The sequence below is a fragment of the Astatotilapia calliptera genome, chromosome 19 (assembly GCF_900246225.1).
Source record: "Astatotilapia calliptera chromosome 19, fAstCal1.2, whole genome shotgun sequence".
Taxonomy (NCBI): domain Eukaryota; kingdom Metazoa; phylum Chordata; class Actinopteri; order Cichliformes; family Cichlidae; genus Astatotilapia; species Astatotilapia calliptera.
This window is the reverse complement of record NC_039320.1, coordinates 6,870,022-6,896,708: the sequence shown is the minus strand read 5'-3', so window position 1 is coordinate 6,896,708 and position 26,687 is coordinate 6,870,022. Positions and strand designations below refer to the sequence as shown.

Below are 26,687 nucleotides of genomic sequence, written 5' to 3'. Positions count from 1 at the left end.
CAAACCAAAAGCGAGCCTTTATTGTGGCTGAAACATAAATACAACTCAAACGAAGGCAAACATGGGAGAGAGCTAACTGAAAACCTACACTGGGAAAAACTGAGAAAAGTGAGCCAACAGAGACAATACAGAGGAACTATGATAACTATGAATGCATGAAAGGAGGAAACACAGATGACACAACGCTGAACACAGGAAGACTGAGGACTTAAATACGCACGAGGTGATCAGGAGAAGTGGCGACACATGAGGACACAGCTGACTCAAATGAAACATAATGACAACACAGGGGAGAGTAACACTGGACACAATAATATGAGACACGGACCTTCAAAGTAAAACAGGAAGTATAACCACCACAGACTAGACACTGAACTAAACCTAAGAACAAACTCTTAACCAGGAAAACACAGGATTTTTGCTTCAGCACCCCCAAAATGATTCAAAGCACCCCCAAAATGGGCTAAAATCGCCCCTGGTGAAGACAAGAAAATATGGTTGAAATATGCTGTCTCTTTATAGTCCCTGTCATGACTCTCTCAGCAGCATTTTTGATCCATTAATATTAAACAATTATTGATGCAGCGGATTGAGATGAAACTTGGCACAGAGGTACAGTAGGTGTCCAGGAGGAGGATTGTGTTGAAAGTTGGACATCAACTACCAAGACTGATTTTTAATGAATTTTTGAATATGCAACCAGACTTTCCCGATGGCTGTATTGGGCTGTCCCAAAGCGTTGTACGCGAGGGCGTGCATGTGTGAGTGCGCGCGCGCGTGTACTTGTGCGCGGGTCTATGCTTTTGATCGGGAAATAAGGAGAAAAGGCGCTGCCGTAAAGGGCGGTGTGGAAGCGCAAAAAACTTAATGCGGCTGAAAAGAGGCGGCTGGCTTGACTGCGGTCCTGCTTGAGAGGAGGCGTTTCCACAGGCATGCTTCCGGGAGCAAAGAAGTGAGTTTCCAGGAGATAAACAGTCCTATCGTGTTACTATCGATCCGATACCAATACGAGCGTTGGCACTGGTACGATCGACGTTTGGATGACTCCGCCCACCACGAATACAAGGCTGCACTACTGCTGCATTCTGCACTCATCATCGCTCCACCATCGTCACACGCAGGTAAACCTCCACCACTGTATCAAACTTTCTGTCTGCAAAATTAAATTCACTCAAATTTCAGACTGTGGTGTTTTTTTTTCACCTTTCCTTAATCTGAACACATCGGTGCTACAGTTTTTGTTGGGTTTCTTTGTTTTGGTTTTTGAGTTTGTGAGCTGTGAATCTCTGCAGTCGACTCTACATGGACGACTTCCGCGATCGGTCAAAGAAAACACCTGCACACCTGTTACGGATCTAGATGCACCTGAAGGATGAATATGAAGCTTTTCACACAACAATGAGAGTGACGCTAACCATGGGGCTCTTATTACTGTAGCAAAATCTTGCGCGTTTGTAGTAATGTTTATAAATGTGTAGAGAAACACAAGTAATAAGCACTAACTGATTGTCCTTGGACTGACCCTGCACACATAGGATTTCCAACTGTTAAATTATTAAATAAGGGACACACTGGCATACCAGAAGCACAATGCACAACCAGCTCAGCATAGTGTAAATATGCACTGTGACATTGCAGGTAACGGTCAATATGTGACAATTGGTCACATATATGACGAACCAGTTTTGCTCATTTTACAGGATGTCCCGGTTAAAACGACGGGACAGTTGGAAACCCTAGTGTCATATCAAACATTGTTTATTTTGAAATAACTTGAAACTATTTATTAATCAAGTGAAAATCTTCAGATTTCTGGTCAGCTCCCTGGGGGGGGGGGGGGGGGGGGGGGTCACAGTACGCATAAAGTACCTTTCCATCACATCAGGAGGCTCACCTGTATGGAGGGCCAGGAGTGGTGTATTAAATTAAATAGTTAATTAAATGTGTCAGTAATTAATTAAAATGTGAAAAAATAAATAATTAAATGTTTCAATAATTAATCATTATAAAATTAAATGTATATAATTAAATTCATTAAATAACATTGGAAATAAATAATTTAAATGTTTTAAATGACATGAATGAGCATTTAATTCATTAAATAAATTTAAATAATGAATTAATTCCAAATTTAATATGTTAATGAAACATAAAGGCGTATTTAATTAATTTTGTCACTCCTTGCAATCCATACACACTGGGGTAACCACATGTATCAGGTCAAACGCACAGATTCATGGTCCCATGCTCTCTGGTCTCCATTTAAATATAAAGTCTGAGTTAGGACTGAGTTTCTGCTCCACTGATCAGTTTCTGGAAGAAATCAAAGATCAGCTGTTTAAATTCAGTGTCATGTTTGATTTGTTTGATACTTTCTTTGCCTGCGAGTCTGAAAATGTGACAGAGCAGCTGGAAACAAAGATGAAGAAACTTTCAAGATTATATGGTGATGAAGGATTTATGATATCATCTGTATTCAGAGATGAGAGTGCAGTGATTCTAACTGCTTTTTCTTTTATTTAAAGGTCCACATGGAGGCTGTACTTGCTTCAGTTAAAAATGATCTGATGAACAATGACACTGCTGCAGCAGTAGAAAAGATTCAAAGATATTCAAAAGAACCAAATAATATTCCACTAAAAATCGCCATCACAGGAGAATCTAAATCTGGTAAATCCACCTTTGTTAGTGCCTTAAGAGGCATAAAGAGCATTGGAGATGAAGATGAGGGCGCTGCACCCACTGGTGTTGTGGAAACCACCTCAGAGGTCACAGAGTACCTCCATCCAAACTATCCCAATGTTACTTTATGGGATCTTCCTGGAATCGGCACCACCAAGTTTCCGGCTGATAAGTACCTGGAGCTTGTTGGATTTGAGAAGTTTGACTTCTTCATCATCATCTCAGCTGATCGCTTCAGAGAAAATGACGTGAAACTTGCAAAGGAGATTCAGAAGATGAAGAAAAAATTCTACTTTGTTCGCTCAAAGATCGACAACAACATACGTGATGAGGAAAGAAAGAAAGACTTCAGTAAAGAGGGGACTCTTAGAAAAATCAGAGACGACTCTGTTCAAGGTGAGTTTCTTATCTAATCATTTTTACCAAAGTAATATCACTTTGTGAATTTACTATTTAAAAATATTCACAACTTAGTTTGATTTTTTTTCCTCATGTTAACATGTATTTTCTGTAAAACAGGACTCAGATGTAGACACCAAGTCTTCACATGTTTTCCTGGTGTGCAGCTTTGAGCCTCACTATTATGAATTCTCTAAATTAGTGGGTCAGCGACCCTCTGAGGGACATTTCCAATAAAGCATAAAAATCTGGGACTCTCCATCAATTTGCCCTGAAAAAGCTTCTCAGATGAAACATCTTCAAGAAACCTAAAGAAGTCCATACCCTTTTCTTACCAAGCTCCTTAGAGTACCATGACCTGGATGACTGAGAACCTTCACAGAACTCTGTCTTACCTTGTATTTGTTTAAATAATTTTTTTTTCATTCTCTCTTCTTTATACCTCAGTGCAAACAAGTGTGAACATCATTCTTTGTTTATTAAGTTAGCAAAGTTAAACTCTGAGCCTTTTTTGTTTTTTATCTTTTATAACACAGGTCTTCAGAAAGAAGGTTTTGAGTCTCCACAGGTCTTCCTGGTGTCCAGCTTTGATTCTCACCTGTATGAATTCTCTAAATTACAACAGACCTTAGAGAGAGAACTTCCTGCACATAAGAGAGATGCTCTGCTGCGTGTCATGTCCAACATCAACCAGGAGATCATCAACAAGAAGAAAGAAGCTTTTCAGTCCAGAATAAAATACTACTCTACTCTGTCTGCAGCTGTAGCAGCTGTTCCAGTTCCTGGGCTTTCTGTCAATGTTGATCTCAGCATGATGGCTTCAGTTGTCACAGATTATGTAACTGGGTTTGGTCTTGATAAGCAGTCTCTGGAGAAACTTGCTGCCAGCTCAGGTGTGTCATACAATGATTTGTGTGCTGTCATTAAGTCAGAACTGGCTAAAGAAAAAATAACCAAAGAGTTCTTCATGAAAATGTTTATCTCAGTTGCAGGTACAGCTGCATTAATGGCAGCAGAGAAAGTATCCAGAAGGATTTCCATAATTGTAACTGCAGCATCAATGGGCCTCTCTTTTACAACAACCTACTTGACTCTGAGTTATTTCCTCAACCAGCTTGCTGATGATGCTCAGAGGGTGTTTAACAGAGCTCTGGGTGTGAACATATCAGTGTGATTACTATAAAATAAAGTAGCTACTAGTTACATTTTAAGCTGCAGTGTGCAAACAAGCTTTGATATTTTTTTTAAACAATTACAGAATCATTCACTGATTTCAATTTGACTGACTTCAGTGAACAGTAAGCATCTTTGTACAGCTGATCTGTGTATCAGATGCCTCAGCAAGACTCATTTCCTCTGAGAGCAGAAACAACATAGTAACTGTTTTCCCCTCATCACATTAATACAGAAACAAGTGTGATCTTATTTTTCATAAACTGTGTACCGTGGAGAAGAGCTACTGGATTGATGCTGTTATGCTTTTTAATTATTTGGTTAATTTTTAATGTCAACATTTTGTGCACATCAGATCAAATAATGAAACTGGTTTTGCTATATTATATCACCATGCCGTATCTTCCACCATAATAAATACTGAGTTATGCAGAATGTATGATGTCATGTGATAAGCAGAGGTGTGTGGAACAGAAACTGCTCTGTGGTGTTTGTGTTGACTGTATATTGTGTTCACTGCCCTCCAGTGGTCGCAGTGAGGAGCTACAACAATAATAATACAGTTATGAACTCTGTTTATCACCATCATTCTCTTATTATTAATAAAGTGCAGCATTAGCATTATTTATGACCCTTAAAAAACAGATTCCAATGTACTAAACAACACATTATAACACCGGGTGAGTTATTCTAGTCTCTGTATATGTGTAGTAGACAAAATATTAGAAACACTGGTGAGCACCTAAACACTGAGCTTCATCATGATTGGGTTAAAAGTAAAACACAAAAGTCCCCACACCAATTTCTCAATTTGTCAGAATGCATGTGGATAATACAAATCTATAACAACTGAAAACTAAACTGAATGACTTTAAGAGCTTGTTCAGAAAATGATTTAAGTCATTTTTCACTGTTAGAAATTTGTCAACCTGCAGAGCCAGCACCCATATACAGGAACCAATGTGTGTGAGAGGACTCGCCCAGCTCAAACTGCTGCAAGGCCAGCCAGGTGTCTTTCCTGCCTCTGATATGGAAATGGTGGTCCTGAGAGCAGGTGCAGTTTATGTCTGCCACACCTGTTCCCTTCTAGATAATTTACCGGTTTAGCAGTTAATTACAGGGTTCATTTTAGTGGCCTGGACAGTCGGCCCCAAGAGACTTATATTTTAAAATGCTGGAGTAACGTCTAAGAGCTATTTACACTACAACTAATACTATTAAGTCAAAGACTGAATGTTCACAATTTAGACCTTAATAGCAGGATATTTTATTAAAGCAATTTAGCAAACCAGAATAAAAAATAATAATAAGGCAAAATGATTATAATAACTTGAATTATACTTAACTAACCTACTCTGAGCTAATGCTGATTTTATTCACATCGTTGGAGAGAAAAGGCACACTATAGATCTGAAACTGTCAACAGTGAAACTCTTAGAGCCAGTCTTCAGTGTTTTTTTATTTTTTCATTTAACCAGGAAGATCCCATTGATATTGGAAACCTCTTTTTCAAGGGATATCTGGTCAAGATAGGCAGCAGCACGGTTACAAAAATTATACAATTAAACACAGGCAGCAACAGAACACATGCAAAATAAATAAAAAAATAAATAAATAAATAAAATGACAAACAATCTATGTAGCTGACGCTGAAATGTTTGTGTGGGTTGCAATGACAACACCAAAGTGAATCTGAGATCGTTATTGTTTTCTATTTGTTTTCTTTATTTGCTTCTCATGCTTGTGTACATTTGCAGTAAGAAGATAATCTATGAATCCAGTGATATATCCTTCTTATAAGAAATGTTTCTGTTAAAATATTATTGTGAAGTAGTCACTTCCTGTGAGTTGCGGGAACCGGAAGTTGTGCGCGGGAGAGACAAGACAGAACGGTAACACGGCGGACTTTTCGGAATGTACAACTTTTCTACTGCTGGTTTTACAAGGCGTACACGGTAAAAATCATTATGCTGTTATTTGTTTAACACTTGTGCACTTTGTGAAAGGAAATAAGTGGCTGAGATGAATATCATATGTGCTATTGATATTATTTTAGTTGTTTCTAGTTTTCACGGTGCTCCATGATTGTGAGAGGAATAAAAGAATTGTGGACATCAGTACGAAGCGTGGATTCTTTCGACCAGAGTAGAAACAGTGAAAACGTGTCCCAATCCATCTGGAGGCTTCGGTGTGCAAAGCTCTTCTCATCCTGCAGCAAGCTACAGGTCTCGGTTTGCAACGCGCTTCTCCTCCTGCAGCAAGCTACAGGCTTCGGTGTGCAAAGCTCTTCTCATCCTGCAGCAAGCTACAGGTCTCGGTTGCTTCTCATCCTGCAGCAAGCTACAGGTCTCGGTTGCTTCTCATCCTGCAGCGAGCTACAGGCTTAAGTGGACACGTTGCTTTGCATTTTGTGACAACCAATCGGGAGCTGCAGATTCAGCGGACACTCCAAGAAGCGGTTTCAGGCTAAAGCGTGAGTCCTCAGCAGGGGCGGAGCGTGGGGGTGGCTTACGGGGCTTAAGCCCGGGTTGTTTTGTCAGAAGCCCGGGGTCTTTTGGAGTGTAATTTTTTCATAGTTAGATGCCTGGCTGACAACAGTATAAAACAAAAAGTACACACAATATTCGAAGCACATAGTGCACACTGTGGGAATTTATGACTGTGCGTGAATCCCCCCTGATATTGGTATGATCCAAGCTCAGGCACTAAGCGACTGAGCGAGGGGGCGGGGCAGCTGCTGCCTGTGAGTGCACTGTTGGAGAAACGGAGCCAGCCATACTAAGGAGAGCTTAAGTTTGAGCAGGTACCAAAGCAAATCATTCGTACTGTACAAATAATGTAAATATGACGGTGCATCACGAAAGATTGATATCAAACTGATCACTTGACCCATATTACGTTACTTGCTCTTCAAGTGAATCAACAAATGGCGAAATGAAAAGCCGAACAAATGCTATTTTTTTTTAGAGTCTTAGCTTACATGTGTGTTTATTTCATATTTTCAGTTCTTACCCTCCCCGACTAAATCAGTTATGTACTGAAATATAAGAATGGACATTAGAGGCTTCTTTCAAAGAAAAAACTCAGGTAAATGTTATTTTATATATTATGCTTTGTATGTTGTTCAGTATATAGAGGGGGAGGAGGTGGAGGTGGTCAACAAGTACAAGTACCTCGGGCTGTGGGTGGACAATAAACTGGACTGGTCATGCAACACAGAGCACCTGTATAAAAAAGCCCAAAGCCGACTGTACTTCCTCAGGAGGCTGAGGTCTTTTAACATCTGCAGGAAGCTCCTGAGGATGTTTTACCAGTCGGTGGTTGCTGGAGTACTTTTCTATGCTGTGGTGTGCTGGGGGAGCAGCACAGCAAAGAGGGACTCATCCAGGCTGGAGAAACTGATCAGGAAGGCTAGCTCTGTGGTCGGCATGAAGCTGGACACTCTGGTGACAGTGGCAGAGAAAAGGACATTAAAGAAACTGATGGACATTATGAACAATGCTGGGCATCCTCTGCACACGGCCATTAAAAACCAGAAGAGTCTGTTCAGTGACAGGTTGCTTCTCCCCAAGACAAGAACTAACAGACTTAAAAACTCCTTTGTCCCACACGCCATCAGACTGTTTAACTCCTCTCTGGAGGGGAGAGGGAGGGGAAACAGGAGGACAAAGGAGGGGGGAACAACTAAGCTGTAGTGCCTCTTCACTTCACTGTGCAATACCTTTTGTGCAATACTTTTGTTAATAGTCAACGGTGCAATAGACTCAATACTTGAAATGTGCAATTCACTTGTATTTTTATTTTTATTCCTATTTATTCTATTTATCCCCTTCGTATATTTTATTTATATTTGTCTCTGTATTTATATGTGTGTGTGTGTGTGTGTGTGTGTGTGTGTGTATATATATATATATATATATATATATATATATATATATATATATATATATATATATATATAATATTCTGTAACTCTGTAACTTCTGTCGGTGCTGTGCTTTTGGAAACCAAATTTCCCAGAGGAACCCACCCGAGGGATTAATAAAGTTTTATCTAATCTAATCTATATTTCTATGCAAAACAAGGCTATGTCCACACGTACCCGGGTATTTTTGAAAACGCAGATTTTTCTATGCGTTTGCACCTTTCGTCCACACGTAAACGGCGTTTTTGGTCACTGAAAACGGAGATTTTTAAAAACTCCGGGCAGGGTGGATATTTTCTAAAACTCCGTTTTTGCATTTATGTGTGGACGAGAAAAACAGAGAAAACGCAGAAAACGCAGCGTCAAAGATTTGCGCCTTTTTTGACGTCACACTGTGCGCCACGTTATTGTTTCGGTGAAATGAATTTCTACAATACTGTTACTGTTAATTGTACTCTCTGCAGTGTTTAAATGCTTACATATACACACACAGTTACTGTCCCTCCACACATACGACTCGGTTCTGCTTCTATGCCCCAGCTTTGTTTACTTTTTCCCACCGAGGCTTCTAGACTTCTGATTGGCCAACATTTCTACACGGTTAGGAATATAGCGCCACCTGCTGCTTTGGCATGTTCCTAGCAGCGTTTTCCTTCATTTCTGCCTTTACGTGTGGACGGGATTATTTTTTAAAACGAAAACGGAAAATCTCCATTTTCAAAAATACCCGTGTACGTGTGGACGTAGCCCAAGAGGGATTTCAGTACACAGCAGGATATTCACATTTGTAACCGGAGAAAACATAAAACATTTTTACTGTACAACATCAATTTAGAGTAAACTTTTGTTTTAGATAAATATTGAAATATATTTTGAATTAGTTAAATGTCAGAATAAAGAGAGACAGAGCTTTCTGTTTTTTATCACTTTCATCAAATTTAGGAGTACATGTACACTAAGTTTATTGTTAATTAATAAGAAACTCCAGACGATTCCATTCTGAGCTGAAGCAGCTTCTGATAGGTTTGTAGAGTCCATGTGAGTAAATTGGTGGCACACCTGTGGATGCATATAAGGCAAAACACAGAGCCTGTTTCTTTGACATGGGAAAATCAAGAGATGTCAACCAAAACACCAGGAAAAGAACTGTGGAGCTCCATAAGTGTGGCTCAATTTTGAATACAATTTGGTGCCATTTGCAATTAAGAAATACAGATAGTTTCTCTCTTTACTCTTAAAGTTAACAAATATGTTTTTTATATTTATCAATCTAAAAAAAAATAAACATTTAGTCTGATTTGATGTTACAATTAAAAAAGTATTTGTGTTTTTATCTGAAGTTTGTAAATATCTGTATATTTGATGATTGTCAGCACAAAGAGGGAGAGAGAGGAGAATGAGGACAGAACAGAGATGAACAAGAGCAGGTGAGACAGACATGTTAGTCAAATGGTTGTTTATCAAAAGTATCACCGTATCATAGGTCCTCATGTATCTCGTACCTAGTGTTTCTTTTTAGGTTTGTTATTTTTCAAATTCTATATTTATTAAGTTATGCAGGCTTGTTTGCACAACAAGGCTAAATAATTATATAAACTTTTCTCAATCTAAATATTGTACTTTGGTAGAATTAAAAAATAAGTGTAGTGCAGGTCTATGATGATTTTTAGTGCTACTATCATCTAGTTCTGATTCTGGTTCTGTCTTGGTTAAGTCCCAAGTAGTCCTGATTTTGAACTGTTGTAGTCCTGTTTTAATTCTGGATCAGTTCTGGGTCCGGTTGAATTGGGGTTTAGTCCTCGTGTCTTGATACAGCCCTGATTTTGTTCTGCCTTGCTGCTTAATTAAAAAACTAGTTTAAGGTGTCCTGCACATGTGATATATATTTTTCCCTATATGAAGTCATTCTTTTTTGAACAAAACTCAAAACAGAGCCAATTAATCTTTCAGTCATTTCTACCCCCCCAAAAAAAAAAAAAAAAAAAAAAAAACCTGTTAGGTTTGTAGCATAAACCTATTCGCTGGAACGTTAAGACAATATAATTACACTGCAAGCAAGACGCAAGTAGGCAAACTTCTTCATGTTACTCGTGCACGGGAGAGAACCGGACAACCGCTTGACTCCAGTTGGTCTCGTCCGTTCTCCCATACACTGTCCTTTTATTGAGGTTACATGAATATGCATAGGTTCATTAACATACGACGTCTACATACAAACAAAGAGTACCTTGCCTGTGTGTGTGTGTGTGTGTGTGTGTGTGTGTGTGTGTGTGTGTGTTGCTGATCAAAGGGTTAAACATCCTTGGTCAGGAAGAGGGTAACCTCCCCCTCACCCTAGATGGTTCATCCTAGATAACACGGTGAGGAAGTCCTGCAGTTCATCTAAACAAAGAGCACTTAGACTAGAACAGACGTAGCTACGTTAATCCTACCATAAAACAATTAAAACAAGATGCGACCTCTTCCCGTGCTCCCAGGATGTAGGTGTGCATTCTAGTGTGGAATGCACACCAAGCCTCTGTAGCCTGTTAAAGATCACACAACTTATCACTACACAATTGATTATACACCTCTAAGCATCTATGGTTAAATATTTCTAAGCATAAATGACAATCAACAATACAAACTCTAACATTCCCCCGTTTTTGACCTTTATGCTAGAAAGTTCCCAGTTATGCATACCTCATGTCTGACAGTTTCAATGTAAACATTTTTTTTACTCAGCATATGTCAAATTACCCTAAATTACTGTAAAAGTTACACAGTTTAATAAATGTATTAGCAGTTACCCCATTCATTGAGCTCATCTCATGGCAAACTGCATCTTACGAGCAACCAAAGAAATTGTTAATTTAATAGTGAAACTAAGAAAGTAACATTTTCAAAAACATCTCAGCTTGGTGGTGCTTCCTCCGGGTGTGCAAATCACATGTCTCTCTGCAGAGTGGTTTGAGTTCTGCAGGGCGTCATGAATGTCTCTTCTAGTTGTTTCGTTGTCCATAGGACCAGAGTCCAAATGTATGTAGAATAAACATTCAAACATACCAGTTAGTTTTGTTGTTTGTCAACATGGGTCTCAGCTATTTCCAAAGCTGCAGACCTCTCAGCACTCTAGTTTTATGGCCTCTTACCAGCCCCCATCACCTGACTTCAGACCTTCGTCTTGTGAGGGGGATATTTATGACTCCTTAATTGTCCACGCTCTGCAGAAAAAGCTCTCTGTGGAAAGGGTGCTGGGTTCCGTCATCTTACTGCTGTTATGATCCCAGCAGCCTTCAGAGTGTCATCGTATGCACAGTATAGTGGCACAGCATTAGGTGATGTTCATAGGAAACTGCTGTCATCACCACCATAGCTTCTGGTTCCTGTGCTTTCACAGAATCATGATGTCATCCTCGAACTCCTTCTGCGCTGTCGATGGAGCTTGGCACGCTCCCCTCATCCCACGAGTTTTCATGTTCCAACGCTGCTGAAGGTTTAAGGCAGAGCACGTCGTACACCTTAGTTGTCTTCCTCAGCGTCAATATTGAATCTTTCATTTTATTTAAAATCTCCTGGAAGCTCAGTAGCACAGCTCTCTGTGTGATGTCTGCTGTGCTGAAGATGATCTCTGATCCTCCTGAAGCCTCTCTCCTGGCCTCAGCTCCCATCTTGTGGACGATCCTCTCCTCTATTTTGCAGGCAGTTTCATGGTCCTTGCTGTGGCTCCAAGGTCTGATCTCATGATGGGCCCCAACCAGCTTGACCTTTGACCTCAACCACTGCCTGGCTGTCAGCTATGCCTGGAATGGTTCACGCTTCTCACTGGGCCTCTGAAGATTTCTCAGGAGATTACTGCTGCACCTGTATTTCCTTGCTAAGAAGAAAAACTTCTATTTGGAGAGCATATCAACAATCATCAAACCACATTCTTTAGTTCAGTGAACTTCACTTATAGGCCATCAAAGCCTCATCTGAACATGGATGCACCACTTGCATAGGTTTAATATTTGTAAATAAAACGGCTAATCACACAAATCACTGCAACAATAATAGTAAACATTGTTTAATGTTAATCCTTGGACCCCTCCTCTTGACACATGGACATTCCCATGCGTCAACTCACCAAACCTGGATCCCTGTCTTAAAGAAAAAGATTAGCTAGATCATGTCCCAGGCAACATCAGGGCATCTCCTCTGGAGTAGCTCCGTAACCCTGCAATAAAAGATGTTAGCGTGTGTTGCATATTAAGTTTGCTTAACACCTGGCTCTCCCAGGAGCCTGCATACACACCATCACGGCCTGGAAAGCAAAATCTGGAAGTGAAACCAAACTTCATACCTGTAAACAATTGTATCATAAGAGTAATAAGCATTCAACATCAGCAAGACAAGTGTCATGTGCAGGTTTTCTCAAATCAGTAACTACAACTATTACCCTAATTCACCTCAGACATGGATTATCCCATGTACTCTGTTAACATTAATGTAATCAGTGACTTCTCTTAAGCAAAGTCACTCCACTCATATATTATTATTATGGGTTCAAAAGTGGCCAGCAAATGAGCCCATAATAAACTATTCCATAATTACCGTAATCTCTTATTTATTTTACCCATGTCACTTGTCCGCTTCAGCTGAATCTACTACAGCATTCTCAAAGAAACAAACATTAGCAATACACATTGACTGTGGTCAGACGGAGGTCAGACACAGGTCAACGGATTCTAGAGGTGCCATAAAACACCATAAAGTTAACACTCGCTGTGGAAAAAGTAACACTGGTCTCATCACAGTATGTCTCAAACTATATTAATTTCTCCATCAACATATGCCTGTAACTACAGTTTTCTTCACACATAAACCCAGAAATCTTGTAGTAGAGAAACATTAGCCAGTATTCCTATAAATCACATGATCAAACACATGAAGAACCGTAATGCTGTAAAAACGAAAATGCAAATGTTAGCGCTTGCGCAGGCGTATGCATACTTTGTCACAGATATCTCTGTGAGCACACAAGCTAGTGAATGACGCACACATAGTAAATTCACAGACACAGAAAATGGCATTTAAAATGTTAAATCATCACACAACCTCGAGTGTTGCTGTCATCTTTCTGCTCCTGTAAAGGGAAGCACACACAGACTCATCTGCACCCCTGCCAGGCGGGGGTCAACTTCACACAGTCGTGTTACATCAGTAAAGTCTTGTCAGCTTTTGTCAGCTTTTACCAGTCAGTCAGTTTGTTTTCCTTTCACTCACTCATTCATGCATTCATTCTTTCTTTCTTTGCTGATAGTGGAACCTATCGTCGCATTTAGTTTCCACTCTCAGCAAAATGACGTCATTTCAAAAAGAAAAAGAAGAACTTTAGTTTGGATTACATCGCTGAATCCTTTTGGACTGGGACTGTCATTTAATAATTGTCCCAAATAAGTGGCTTTCTCCAGAGTCCATTTAAATGTGGAGAACTCACTTGGCACAATTTTCTCGACGACGTGTAGCGCTTTTAATTCCCGACGTGCAGATCTGCTTAAAGAACAGAGATTATCAAACAAAACTTTCAGTGCACTGTGAAAGTATCAAAATAAAAAGGCCTTGTTAAGTCATGACACAAACTCCTCATCAACTTCACAACAGGAGAAGAATCATCAGCTAGATTCACTCCAAACCAACCATCAACTGCACAACACACAACATAACCCTAATGTCATATTAGCTATGAGTTTAATTACCAGGTCTGTGCTCTTCACTCATTTAGGCCACAGATCTATTTTATTCAATTTTCCTTTTCCCTTCATCATAAAACATGTGACATGCTGTCATGCACTTCACAAAACAGTCTGTTCTGACGTATTCAGAGTTGTGTATCTAAATACAGGATTCACTCGCACATCAAAGCAGGAAACTCAGTGTTTTAGAGTCTCTACTCAACACACAACAAACTCCAACACATCTCATTCACTCGTGCTAGAATTCAATCACCTTTCATTAATCTAAAACCAATCAACTAATTTGCATATCAGCTATTAACCCACTAAGTTGACAGGACGACAGAAAAGCATGTTCAAAATAGTATCACAAAAGACAATTTCCCTCATACAGTAAATTACTTATGCTGCCTCAATCAAGCAGGAAGCTTCTCCCAATTTACCATTTTAACAACTAAATTTATTGTCTGATCACTGGTTTATCAAACCAGGATTTTTTTTTTTTTTTTTTTTTTTTCCCACAAAAGTTAAATTGTTGTCCTGCAACTTGGAGAGTCAATTTTTTTTCTTTAGGATAAATTCAGCATTTGATAACAAGTGTCTGCTAAATTGACACTATTGTAACACTGATGAAAGATAACAAGCTAATTTTCATTACATGTGTTTGTGTTATTAGGCAGGTCTAATGCATGTCTGTGGAGCTGCATCTCCAGCAGAGCATGTTCTTAAAGCTGCCTTTCCTACACACTTCTCTGCTATTATTTAATCATTTCTTAACTAATGTGCTATGAGTCTTCATGAGTCATTTTGTGTTTGGAATTGTTAGTAGGGTTAATGCATGTTCTGCTTGTGTGTGTGTGTGTGATTTTGTATATGTTTCTATTTTCGCAATGTTTCAGACTCCGTCTCAATTTTCCAACTTAAGCAGTCAGTTTTCTTTTCCCCAGGTTTGCTAACCCAAATTTTGATTTCCCACATTAAATAATTCCTATGCGTTCTCACCTAGTCTTCTCACTCTGTTGTCCTCTCCCACTTCAACAGTCCAACAGCCGGCAGTTCTCCTTCAGCTTTGTCCTGTGTCCCACTGTCTCTTCTTGCCATTTTACTCCACAGGTGGCAAATGTCAAACTCCAACTGTTCAGTTCTCCTCAAACGTTTTCTTCACATGCACAGTGAAGTCACAGCCACTCTCACTATTGTCCTCTGATGCGGTTGACTTCGTGCTAGTGGCTGAAGTGCTGCTGCTGCTGCCTTCCTGGGCGACTTCTTAGCAGCTGCTGCCGGTTTCTTGGCTTTGGCCGCAGCGGGCGTCTTAGCTTTGGTCTCAGTAACCCTGTTCATCTTGAAGGATCCGGAGGCCCCGGTGCCCTTGGTCTGCACCAGAGTGCCCTTCGCCACCAGACTCTTGATGGCGGTCTTGACACGGGCCTTGTTCTTGTCCACATCGTAGCCTCCGGCAGCCAGAGCCTTCTTGAGAGCGGCCACGGCTTTCACAATCAGCTCGCCCACGCTGAGGCCGACCTTCTTGGGCTTGGAAGTCATCGTCTTCTTCTTCTTGGCCTGAACCTCGGCGCAGGGCGTGTTTATGATGGAGCCTTTCCCACCACAGCGCTGGCACGTTGAACGCATCATGAAGGGTCCATTTCTTTCATGTCGCTAGCCAGCATGCTAGCTGCATGTGGCTTGCCCGAGTCACTCAGTCCTTTTTGAGCATTTCAACATGCTGCCACCGCCATCTTGCTCGCCCCTCCGTGGAATTCATCCAATCAGACAGGAAGATGGGTTTGCTTTCTTCTGCTGCTGCTGCTGGGACTTTTTGTGCTCAGGACTTGCTGCTGTCTCTTTATCATGGAGCTGCATTCCTTATCTTCAGGGAGGAGTGAGCTCGCTTGTGAGGTTGAGAAACACATGGCACTGTAAATAAGTCAGCCAGAAACTTGGCCTGCATGTTTCCAATGATGTTAAACTATAACTTTCTTCCGACCGCTGCATGTGGAAAATTGATTCAGGTCTGCTTTTCACCTGAAAGTGACAAACTAAGACATTTCATTATTATCATCACTGCTTAATCAACACATATCTCTCTCTCTCTCTCGCTCTGTGTTTTTGTGAACAGTCCTTTCTTAAAAGCAGAAAATGAAATTGTAGTTGTTTTTTTTGGTTGATCAACACAAAACCTTTTTCCTATGATTATTTTTTCCTACAATATAAATTCTCCCTCTTATTCACTCTTTTTTTTAAATTTTTTTTATTTACAATAGCTGGTGACCTGCAAAATCACCGCTGTCACTCACAATCAAAGGCAATTACTCTTGCACAGCGCACAAAAACACTGTGATGTCAGACACATTCACACTCACTTTGTCATCTGCAAAAATAAATCACATGGCTGATGATATGTGCCATGGTGATCCGTAAATATGATCACCAGTTTATTTAACTATTTTTCAACCCAACAAACAAATAATCAAAAACATGATGCTGATGTTATGAACACTCTACACACAAGTCAAGATGCAGGAAAACTGCTCATGGAAACGTTGCACACTCCAGTTATCACAGTTATCATAGCGCTGTTTCCCTCTCTTAGAGTAGTTCTCAGACAGCTCTCGATCTGATAATGTGTAGCCTGCTCATCAGCTCAGAAGAAAAAAAAAAAAACTGCAACGCAACATCACACAGTAGTTGCTCTGCCCACAGTGGCAAAGTCTTACACTTTCATATTCAACTCAGCTTCTCCATCATGTACTTTTAGATGTTTCATACAGGGTTGAGCATATTAGTTGTTTTCACAGGTGTGCTCTACATCTCAACAATGGTTCATAATAAGACGACAGTCTTCCACACAGGTCAAGTGCCTCTATGCACTTCATTAGTTTAAATATTTATCTATATCACTTCACCTCACATGTCATCGTACTGAATTTAAGCAACCACAAGCGTAATGTAGATGACTTTTAACAACTATCCACCTCAATTACGTCTATGGTCTGGCACACAGGCTGAAGAGTTAACGTTTTGTCTCAGCAAGGGGTGGGGGGACAGCCACCCACCAGAGCATAGCTGCTGATGTGGGCTGGCCTTCTCCACACGCTCTTCAAGGCTGGTGTGTTTTCTGAAAACTTCTAACATTTTAATCTCTTCCATTTTTAAGCCTGCGATTAACCGCACGGCTCAGGTCCGCGCGAAACCCGCGTGACCGCGCTCGCGTGAACCCGCGCAGCTGTGGAGCCGTCGCTCCCTCTCTTTTTTACATAAATACTTTGTGCTGCCAGGAGCAAAGTCCAGCACAAACGTCTGTCTCCCTCCGACTCACTCTTGGTTACTTAGAAACCCATGATAACAACAACAGTCGGTGTCACAGACCACATGTTCTGCTCCGCACACACCCACACAACAACAACAACAACGACGACGACGACAACAAAAACAACACAAAATAGGCCTATCGTCCAGCACAATCTGGACCCCGCGGAACTTCTCAACGCCCCACAAAGCGGCGGAGAACTCACCTCTAGCCACACAAAGTAGCGAGGAACCTCTTGCTCCACAAAGTAGCAAGGAACCCGGGTATCGCTACACAAAGTAGCGAACTTCTCAACGCCTCACACAGTGGCGGAGACTGCACAACGACACGGTTATAGAGTCGGCCTCTTCTCAACGCCTCACACAGTGGCGGAGACTGCACAACGACACGGTTATAGAGTCGGCCTCTTCTCAACGCCTCACACAGTGGCGGAGACTGCACAACGACACGGTTATAGAGTCGGCCTCTTTAAACTTACTTGGCGTTGCTTAGAGTGTAATATCAGCCCGAATCCCGCCGACCGTCATTCATCGAGGAGAAAAGACAGACCGCGAATCCACAGGAACTTCCTGGCTGACGTCAGGCTTTCAGCGTGCCTCTCCTCCCCTCGGTGAATGCGATTCCAGGGATCCGGCATCGAAGGACCAATTAATGTTAGGTTTGTAGCATAAACCTATTCGCTGGAACGTTAAGACAATATAATTACACTGCAAGCAAGACGCAAGTAGGCAAACTTCTTCATGTTACTCGTGCACGGGAGAGAACCGGACAACCGCTTGACTCCAGTTGGTCTCGTCCGTTCTCCCATACACTGTCCTTTTATTGAGGTTACATGAATATGCATAGGTTCATTAACATACGACGTCTACATACAAACAAAGAGTACCTTGCCTGTGTGTGTGTGTGTGTGTGTGTGTGTGTGTGTGTGTGTGTGTGTGTGTGTGTGTGTGTGTGTGTTGCTGATCAAAGGGTTAAACATCCTTGGTCAGGAAGAGGGTAACCTCCCCCTCACCCTAGATGGTTCATCCTAGATAACACGGTGAGGAAGTCCTGCAGTTCATCTAAACAAAGAGCACTTAGACTAGAACAGACGTAGCTACGTTAATCCTACCATAAAACAATTAAAACAAGATGCGACCTCTTCCCGTGCTCCCAGGATGTAGGTGTGCATTCTAGTGTGGAATGCACACCAAGCCTCTGTAGCCTGTTAAAGATCACACAACTTATCACTACACAATTGATTATACACCTCTAAGCATCTATGGTTAAATATTTCTAAGCATAAATGACAATCAACAATACAAACTCTAACAAAACCCACATGCATACTACCCTTTTGGGCTAAGCCCCGGGTGTTTCAAATGTCTGGCTCCGCCTCTGCCTCTGACAGTGGACTCATCTCTGTGCTTGTCCTGCTAGACCTCAGTGCAGCGTTCGATACTGTCGACCATAATATCCTATTAGAGCGATTAGAACATGCTGTAGGTATTACAGGTACTGCACTGCAGTGGTTTGTATCATATCTATCTAATAGACTCCAGTTTGTGCATGTAAATGGAGAGTCCTCTTCACACACTGAGGTTAATTATGGAGTTCCACAGGGTTCAGTGCTAGGACCAATTCTGTTTACATTATACAAGGTTCAAGGTTCAAGGTTCTTTATTTGTCACATGCATAGTTATATAAGTATAACACACAGTGAAATGTGGCCTGACGCGCTCCTCGACATGTGCAAAAATTTGGGGGGGGGTGTAGAGGAAGAACATTATAAATTTATATATATAGTATATACACTGGGTGAATGTGCAGTAGTAGCAGCAAGCAGGTGAATTCTGTACATTAATATGAATAGACATCTGACTGTTTTACAGGATAGACAATATAAACATATTTAAAATTAAAGGAATTTGGAATGTACATTGTGCCTTGGTTTAGTGTCTGGAAGAGAGTCCTGTCTCAGTCAATTATAGATGATGTGAGAGGGCGGGTGTGTGTGTTTAGGGCACGGATGGCTTGGGGATAGAAGCTCCTCTTGAGTCTCTCTGTCCTTGCCCGGAAGATGCGGAACCTTCTACCAGATTGCAGAAGTTGGAACAGTTTGTTGCCAGGATGGGACGGGTCCTTCAGTATCTGCGCTGCTCTAGTCCGGCATCTCCTGGTGTAGGTGTCCTGAAGCGGGGGGAGAGCAATCCTGCAGCAGCGTTCTGCTGTACGGATCACTCTCTGGAGAGCTTTTTGGTCCTTCACACAGCTGTTCCCGAACCACGATGTCATGTTCTGTGTGAGGATGCTCTCCACAGCGCCTGTATAGAAAATCCTGAGGATCTTTGGAGAGACCCTGAACTTCCTCAGTTGTCGAAGGTGATACAGGCGCTGCCTAGCCTTTTTGGTCTGGACCTGAATGTGGGCAGCCCATGTCAGGTCTGAGGAGATGTGGACACCAAGATACTTGAAGGACTGCACCCTCTCCACTGGAGCTCCATTGATGATAATGGGCTTGTAGTCTCTGTGCTGACCCCTTCTGAAGTCCACCACCAGCTCCTTGGTCTTGCTGACGTTCAGCTGGAGGTGGTTGTCCTGGCACCACGATGCCAGATTCTTCACTTCATCCATGTAGGCCGCCTCATCGTTGTTGGAGATGGCACCCAACACCACTGTGTCGTCAGCAAACTTCAAGTGTAGATGCTTATACATGCTTCCCTTAGGCAGCATCATTAGAAGACAGAGCATACATTTTTACTGCTATGCAGATGACACCCAGCTCTATCTGTCCATGAAGCCAGATAACACACACCAATTAGTTAAACTGCAGGAATGTCTTAAAGACATAAAGACCTGGATGGCCGCTAACTTTCTGCTTCTTAATTCAGATAAAACTGAGGTTATTGTACTCGGCCCTGAAAAGCCTAGAAATATGGTATCTAACCAGATTCTTACTCTAGATGGCATTACCTTGGCCTCCAGTAACGCTGTGAGGAACCTTGGAGTCATTTTTGACCAGGATATGTCCTTCAATGCACATATTAAACAAATATGTAAGACTGCGTTCTTCCATTTGCGCAACATCTCTAAAATTAGAAATATCCTGTCTCAGAGTGACGCTGAAAAACTAGTTCATGCATTTATTACTTCCAGGCTGGACTACTGTAATTCATTATTATCAGGATGTCCAAAAAACTCACTGAAAAGCCTTCAGCTGATCCAAAATGCTGCAGCAAGAGTACTGACAGGGACTAGAAAGAGAGAGCATATTTCTCCTGTTTTGGCTTCCCTTCATTGGCTTCCTGTTAAATCCAGAATTGAATTCAAGATCCTGCTCCTCACATACAAGGTCTTAAATAATCAGGCCCCATCTTATCTTAATGACCTTGTAGTACCATATCACCCTATTAGAGCACTTCGCTCTCGCTCTGCAGGCCTACTTGTTGTTCCTAGAGTATTTAAAAGTAGAATGGGAGGGAGAGCCTTCAGTTTTCAGGCCCCTCTTCTGTGGAACCAGCTTCCAGTTTGGATTTGGGAGACAGACACTATCTCTACTTTTAAGATTAGGCTTAAAACTTTCCTTTTTGCTAAAGCATATAGTTAGGGCTGGACCAGGTGACCCTGAATCCTCCCTTAGTTATGCTGCAATAGACATAGGCTGCCGGGGGATTCCCATGATGCATCGAGTTTTTCCTTTCCAGTCACCTTTCTCACTCACTATGTATTAACAGACCTCTCTGCATTGAATCATATCTGTTATTAACCTCTGTCTCTCTTCCACAGCATGTCTTTATCCTGTCTTCCTTCTCTCACCCCAACCGGTCGCAGCAGATGGCCGCCCCTCCCTGAGCCTGGTTCTGCCGGAGGTTTCTTCCTGTTAAAAGGGAGTTTTTCCTTCCCACTGTTGCCAAAGTGCTTGCTCATAGGGGGTCATATGATTGTTGGGTTTTTCTCTGTATCTATGAAGCGCCTTGAGGCGACTTATGTTGTGATTTGGCGCTATATAAATAAAATTGAATTGAATTGAATTGAATTTCATGTTGTCAATGAAAACGTTTATTTCTATTTCTTAATTTTAACACTAACGTTTAATTTAACGTTAGCTAACTACAGTAATATTCTTTTTAGACTCATGGTAATGGCCGTATTTAACCAAAGAGAGGTGCAGCCTGCACTGATGAGATGTTGAGGTACCATTGACATCAGTTAGTTAGTCCTGCTGCACACTGAAATGTGCACACAACCCTGTCTCCAGAACTGTAAAGACAAGGACACAGCAAACATGCGGTCACATTGTCTGCTAAACCTAGCCTAGCTAAATAGATTTTAAGCAATATTTAGTGTGGACAGGCTAACTCAATGTAAGAAAGTGTTCATTGACTAAGTTATACACAGTTTACATGAAATTACCATAAACAACCTCTTCTTCTTGAGTTGTGTTTCATAGTAGTAAAGGTATTTTTTTCCATAGGTGGCCAAGATGTTGATAAAAGTAAAACACAGAGAGACAAAGAAATATGCAAAATTGGAAGAAGTCAGCTTCACAGATTTTGTGAGAGCAGATAAGTTATGGTTTGTACTAAGTCATTAAAGAGGAAATGATAATGTTGTTAGTAACTGAGTGATGATTTTACTTCAGTGCAGCAGAAGTTTCTCATACCAGAAAATGCAGCACTGAAAGTCACAGATGAGCAGGGTATAGAGGTGGATGAGGATGTCTTTCCTGAACTTGCAGCAGTCAAAGAGGTGTGTTCTGTCATCTATACAGCTGAAGGTAAGTAAATATATGCTCTGATAGATTTTGAAGGATTTGATTTGTACAGTTACTCTTAAATAAACATTTTTAATTTGTCTAATATCCTGTGGTAACAATCACAAAATGCTGCTTTCATGGCTCAACAGTAAGTTGGATTTATCACATGCATTTCAGACATCCTGGAAACACAATCATCCAAGAAGCTGCGTGACTGCTCAGACCTAACACACTATGTGACACTCACACCTTGTGGTATGTAAATTGTATATTACCATAATAAAATACAAAATAACCATCTGTTCTCCTGGGAGAAAGTATAATTTAATCAAAGTGTGCAATTTACTGGCCCTGTGTGCATAAATGGTATCTTTGTTGTGTTGTGTTTTTGATTGTAGATACCTTATATTCTAATATTTTTATTTGTCACCCTCAGATTTGACTGTCCTGAAGCAACATGTGGAAGAGCCCTCCTCTCCAAGTCTAACAGATACATTGTCTGTCTCAACCACCAGCAGTCAGAGCAGTGACACAAGTGATGCCGGACTTCAAATGGTTCAGCCTCTATTGGACAGCATACATGAAAGAAATGTAGATACAGTACTTAATTGACTTATACTTGACTCTTTAGTTGCCATTACTTGAAAAAGCTTAAACACGAAGATAAAACAGATTAGAGAAAAATAATTTAATATAGTATTTCATGTAGTTTGCTCTGCAACTGTAGTGTGTAATAAGACTTGCTCTCTCTCTCTCTCTCTCTACAAATATATAGCTGTTTTTGTTATGTATGTTAACCATGAAATGTGTTTCCATGATCAGTGTCCTGCTTTTCAGGTAAATGAAACCATTTCTAAGAAGATACTGGTCCTAGAAAGGGAGAAAGTAAGACATTTCAAATGTTTTGATGCCCAAATGTCATATGGGTGTGATTCACAATTTTATGTTCTGTGAGAGAGTTGCATTACTTAATTTGTTGGCTTGATGGAGACTTTACAGAGTCTTCCTCACGTTAACACTGCATTACAAGAAGTGCTTATTCTGTAGTCATTTTTTCCCTTTAATTCTGTTTTTTTTCCTTTTCGCCCAATGTTAGGCCTATCTGACCTCAACTCTTTAGCTGCCAATAATGGTGGATGTTATGCTATTACAGTACTGTTACACAGAATGCATGTTAATCCATGCAGCATTCATATTTGAATATGTTATTTTTGATAAATAAAATTCATACATTCATAATAATCAGTATTTTGTTTTTGTAGTAATTTGCACCTAAAACCTAAAACTTTTTTCATTTGATGAGTAACACTATAAAAGAGTTAATATCAAACTTTACTCTAGTTATGAGTTAAATTTTACTCTATATGGTAGTAGAAATTTTACTCAATGAGAGTTTAGTTTTAACTCCTATAAAGAGTTGAAAAATCAACTCCCAGAAAAGAGTTACTCTAACTCTGCACTAGAGTTCATTTGATGGTCACGCATGTACACTCAAATGTAATTAATCTGAACTCCCAGAGAGTTTATTCCAAAGACCAGAATTTACTGTGTGGTTTACATCTGGATCTTATTATTAGTCCTTCTTGAAATCTTAATGACTTTATATCTTAATGGTTCCCTTATCATCAGTAAGCAGGTCTAATGTAGCTCTAAATGTACAGCTGAAGAACTCTGTTCATTTAGGCAAACAAAGCAAAACCAAATTTTATGATTATGGCCTTGATTAGATATATGACAGTTTCCCTGGACTCAGCCTTTTCTTTATCAACATGTCAATAAAGATAACTTTTATAATGACTGACTCCTTTCCATTGATATCATATTTTAATTCCTTTGACATTTCTGAGCCACAAAAACTGCTCTGTGATTCATTCCGGGACAACATGTGCCCACACTAATTGGAGTTACGCATGAGTGTTCTCATCAGGTTCTCAACAGGCACAGGAACCAGTCCCTGTGCCTGTTCGGCTGACTACAAGTGTTTTTATTTATTTTGTCCCTTCTTGCTCCCTGTGCTCTACCAGGGTGGAGTTCATTGTGACTCCCGCCCCTGCAAACAATCATCTGATCAACACTCTCACAGGCTCATTACTTAAGGCAGCTGCTGGGAATGCCTCGTTTCTGGATTATTGTGTAACCCTCGTCAGTGTTTTCTGTAGTCATCAGCTTTCTTCAAGTTTCTCTTTGAAGCGCTATTCTAATACCAATCTCCTCTTTTCATGCCAGACTCTGCATGCCCCGCCCGAGGACCTGCTGCTGATCTGTTGTGAGTGTGGTGTGTTGGTGCAGTGTGAGCACGAAGAGGAATCCCCGGGAGGAGGAGTCCTGTGTGTGAATCACCTGCATGTGTTTTCCCCTCACTGCCCTCGTGACCCCTGGAGGCCCCAAATCCCCTTCCTTCACCTGTACATAGTGGCACTCGGTGTGAAGAAAATAAACTGATTTCTGTGATTCTAATCTGCGTCTGAGTCCCTCCTGTGCCCGTGACACATACCGACAATTTGTCATGGCCCGATGTATGTCATAGTAATACGAAAGGTAGCCTTGCACGTCCTGATGAGACGCTCCGGATTCTTAATTGAAGCTTTCTATGTGCTTCACGTTTTATTCGCTTCGTGGCTTTCTATTGCAGCCCTAACCTTAACTATGCTGAACCTTAACCACAACCTGAACCCTATGTTATGGTCCAGTTAAGGTAAGTGTTCGGCATTAGGGTTAGGTAAGGGGCTGAAATGTTCTTAGGGTGGCATGGAAATCATGTGGGGTGGCAAAATCAAACAGCTGACACACATGAACCTAACCACATCACAGGGGAAACATAAAACTAAACACAATGAACCGGGACCTCTTTCAAAATAAAACAGGAAACATAATGAGACACAGATGACAACATGAACTTGACAACATAAGACACACAGACATGAAACACATGAAGGGCAAGGGAGACTTAGCAGGGGTTGAAAACACAAGTGGAATAAAATAAACAAATGAACTCGTAACTTAATGAGCTTAAACATACACTATAAACATCAAAATAAACTAAAACTCAAAACGGTGGGTCATAAGACCCAAGATCGTGACAGGTTTAGCTACAAGCAAAGTCTAACTTAAGTTTGACACTTTTTTGTTAGAAAAAAATCTAATTGTTGCTTAAATTTACACTAAATGCCAGAAATCTAAGCTGTCATGAACAAAAACAGTATGCAATATATTCAGTTTTAGAATTTATATTCAGTGTTAACTGTAGCTGCACTCAAAGTGTAAATGCTACCTTATTTTAATAAACAACACAGTTATATGCCAAACTAGGGTGGAACTAAAGGAGGCAAGAGATCATTTTAGGGAGTAACATGCCACCCTTCTACATCTGCCCCTGACCTTACATTTATAGATTCATTCCAACCTGCTCTCATGCCTCTGGACGTGTAACATACCAACGATTTTTCACATAGTGTCGGTTTGTTAAGTGTTGTGATGAGAACGTGTTGGGTGAAAGTATGAGTGCATTTATTGATGACCCTATGGACAAATTCTTCTGCAATTTAATGAGAGAAAACCAGAGATTCTTCCACTGCTTCTTAATTTGTCTATAGACCAAATATCTAAAAACCAATTAGCTTTGAAAGAAAATAATTAATTGCAGCAGCAGACTTTCAAATATGTTTTATTTAGCTACATTAGGACAGAAAAAGCTCAAGTCTTTTGTAGGTAAGAACGGTCAGTGTCAAACCAGTGTTTCTAATATTCTGTCCACCCAAGATAAGAACTCATTACAATGTATTGTGTGGTGCAGTGGAATCTATTGTTTCATCAAAATCAAATACTACTACTTCTAATAACAATTAATGTTAATATCTTTATCAATAACATTTTATTATAAGCAAGCAGGAATAACGTTGATGAACATGCTGTATTATTTTTCCGCTGTAGTTCCTCACTGTGACCGCTGGAGGGCAGTAGAAACTCAACACTCAAACACAAACACCACAGAGCAGTTTCTGTTTGAGAGATTATTATATTATCTTATGCCACGTTATACCCCTAATTAAAGATGGTGAAAGTATTATGTAGTTTTAGTTTGCATTATTCTCCTGTACTTAGAAGAAGGTGATAACTATTACATTTATTAGACTGCTGATTTATTGTGAATGAATGATATTGTTTTATGATACATGAGACTGCTGTGTTATAAGAAATATTGTTTTCAGAGAATCGTGGCCTTATTTGTCTGATTAGAAAAGAACAGAACATACTGCACAGGAAGCCAAGGTCATAACTTAGGCTCACTGAGAAAGAAAGAATGTGGATGTTTAGCTGTGACCCTCTTCATGCACATCTCCCCATCCCGATGTACTGTGCAAAAGTGTGTGTATGGAATAATGAGAACTGTATGGAATAAGATGTCTGTGAAGGTTCTCAGTCATCCAGGTCATCGTAGTCAAAGGAGCTCATAAAGAAAAGCGTCTGGACTTAAATTGCTTGAAGACGTTTCACCTCTCATCCGAGAAGCTCTATACACAATTCATATCTGAATAATAAGATCACATTAGTTCCTGTGCTGATGTGATGGAAAGTTTGAGTGTGAGAAGCTGGGAGAAGTTAGTCTGTTGTTTCTGCTCTGATCAGAGGAACTACTCTATACTACAAGCCTCTGTTATAATTTAAGCAATTGATTTCAGGAGAATTTAATTCAGTCTACTTTGAAAAAGATCAAAACCTCTTTTTTTTTTTTTGCTTTTCCTAGAATCATTACAGAAGTTGCCATTTATAATA

General features: G+C 40.5%; 2 protein-coding genes and 1 long non-coding RNA gene across 4 annotated transcripts; 2 read left to right on the top strand and 1 right to left on the bottom strand.

Annotated features, from left to right (window-relative positions):
• The first annotated feature begins 954 nt into the window (after positions 1 to 954).
• On the top strand, positions 955 to 4,350 carry LOC113012210 (interferon-inducible GTPase 5-like). 2 transcript variants are annotated; one of them, XM_026152269.1, is made up of 4 exons: positions 955 to 1,121; positions 2,526 to 3,078; positions 3,618 to 3,974; positions 4,068 to 4,350. In XM_026152269.1, exons 1-4 carry the CDS (start codon positions 1,041 to 1,043, stop codon positions 4,253 to 4,255), a joined length of 1,179 nt encoding a protein of 392 aa, XP_026008054.1. In that variant the 5' UTR covers positions 955 to 1,040; the 3' UTR covers positions 4,256 to 4,350. The 2 variants fall into 2 exon arrangements, with proteins under 2 accessions (XP_026008054.1, XP_026008053.1); XM_026152268.1 differs by having other exon boundaries at positions 3,618 to 4,350.
• Positions 4,351 to 14,730: 10,380 nt separating this feature from the next.
• On the bottom strand, positions 14,731 to 15,695 carry LOC113012366 (histone H1-like). Its single transcript, XM_026152509.1, has 2 exons — positions 15,061 to 15,695; positions 14,731 to 14,946 (listed from the first exon to the last, which is right to left on the bottom strand). The coding sequence occupies exons 1-2, from the start codon at positions 15,502 to 15,504 to the stop codon at positions 14,884 to 14,886; spliced, it is 507 nt and encodes a 168-aa protein (XP_026008294.1). The 5' UTR covers positions 15,505 to 15,695; the 3' UTR covers positions 14,731 to 14,883.
• A 5,507-nt stretch (positions 15,696 to 21,202) lies between these two features.
• On the top strand, positions 21,203 to 23,028 carry LOC113012338 (uncharacterized). Its single transcript, XR_003270682.1, has 3 exons — positions 21,203 to 22,169; positions 22,351 to 22,505; positions 22,752 to 23,028. It is a non-coding gene; the product is annotated as an uncharacterized LOC113012338 (long non-coding RNA).
• The last annotated feature ends 3,659 nt before the right edge of the window (positions 23,029 to 26,687 follow it).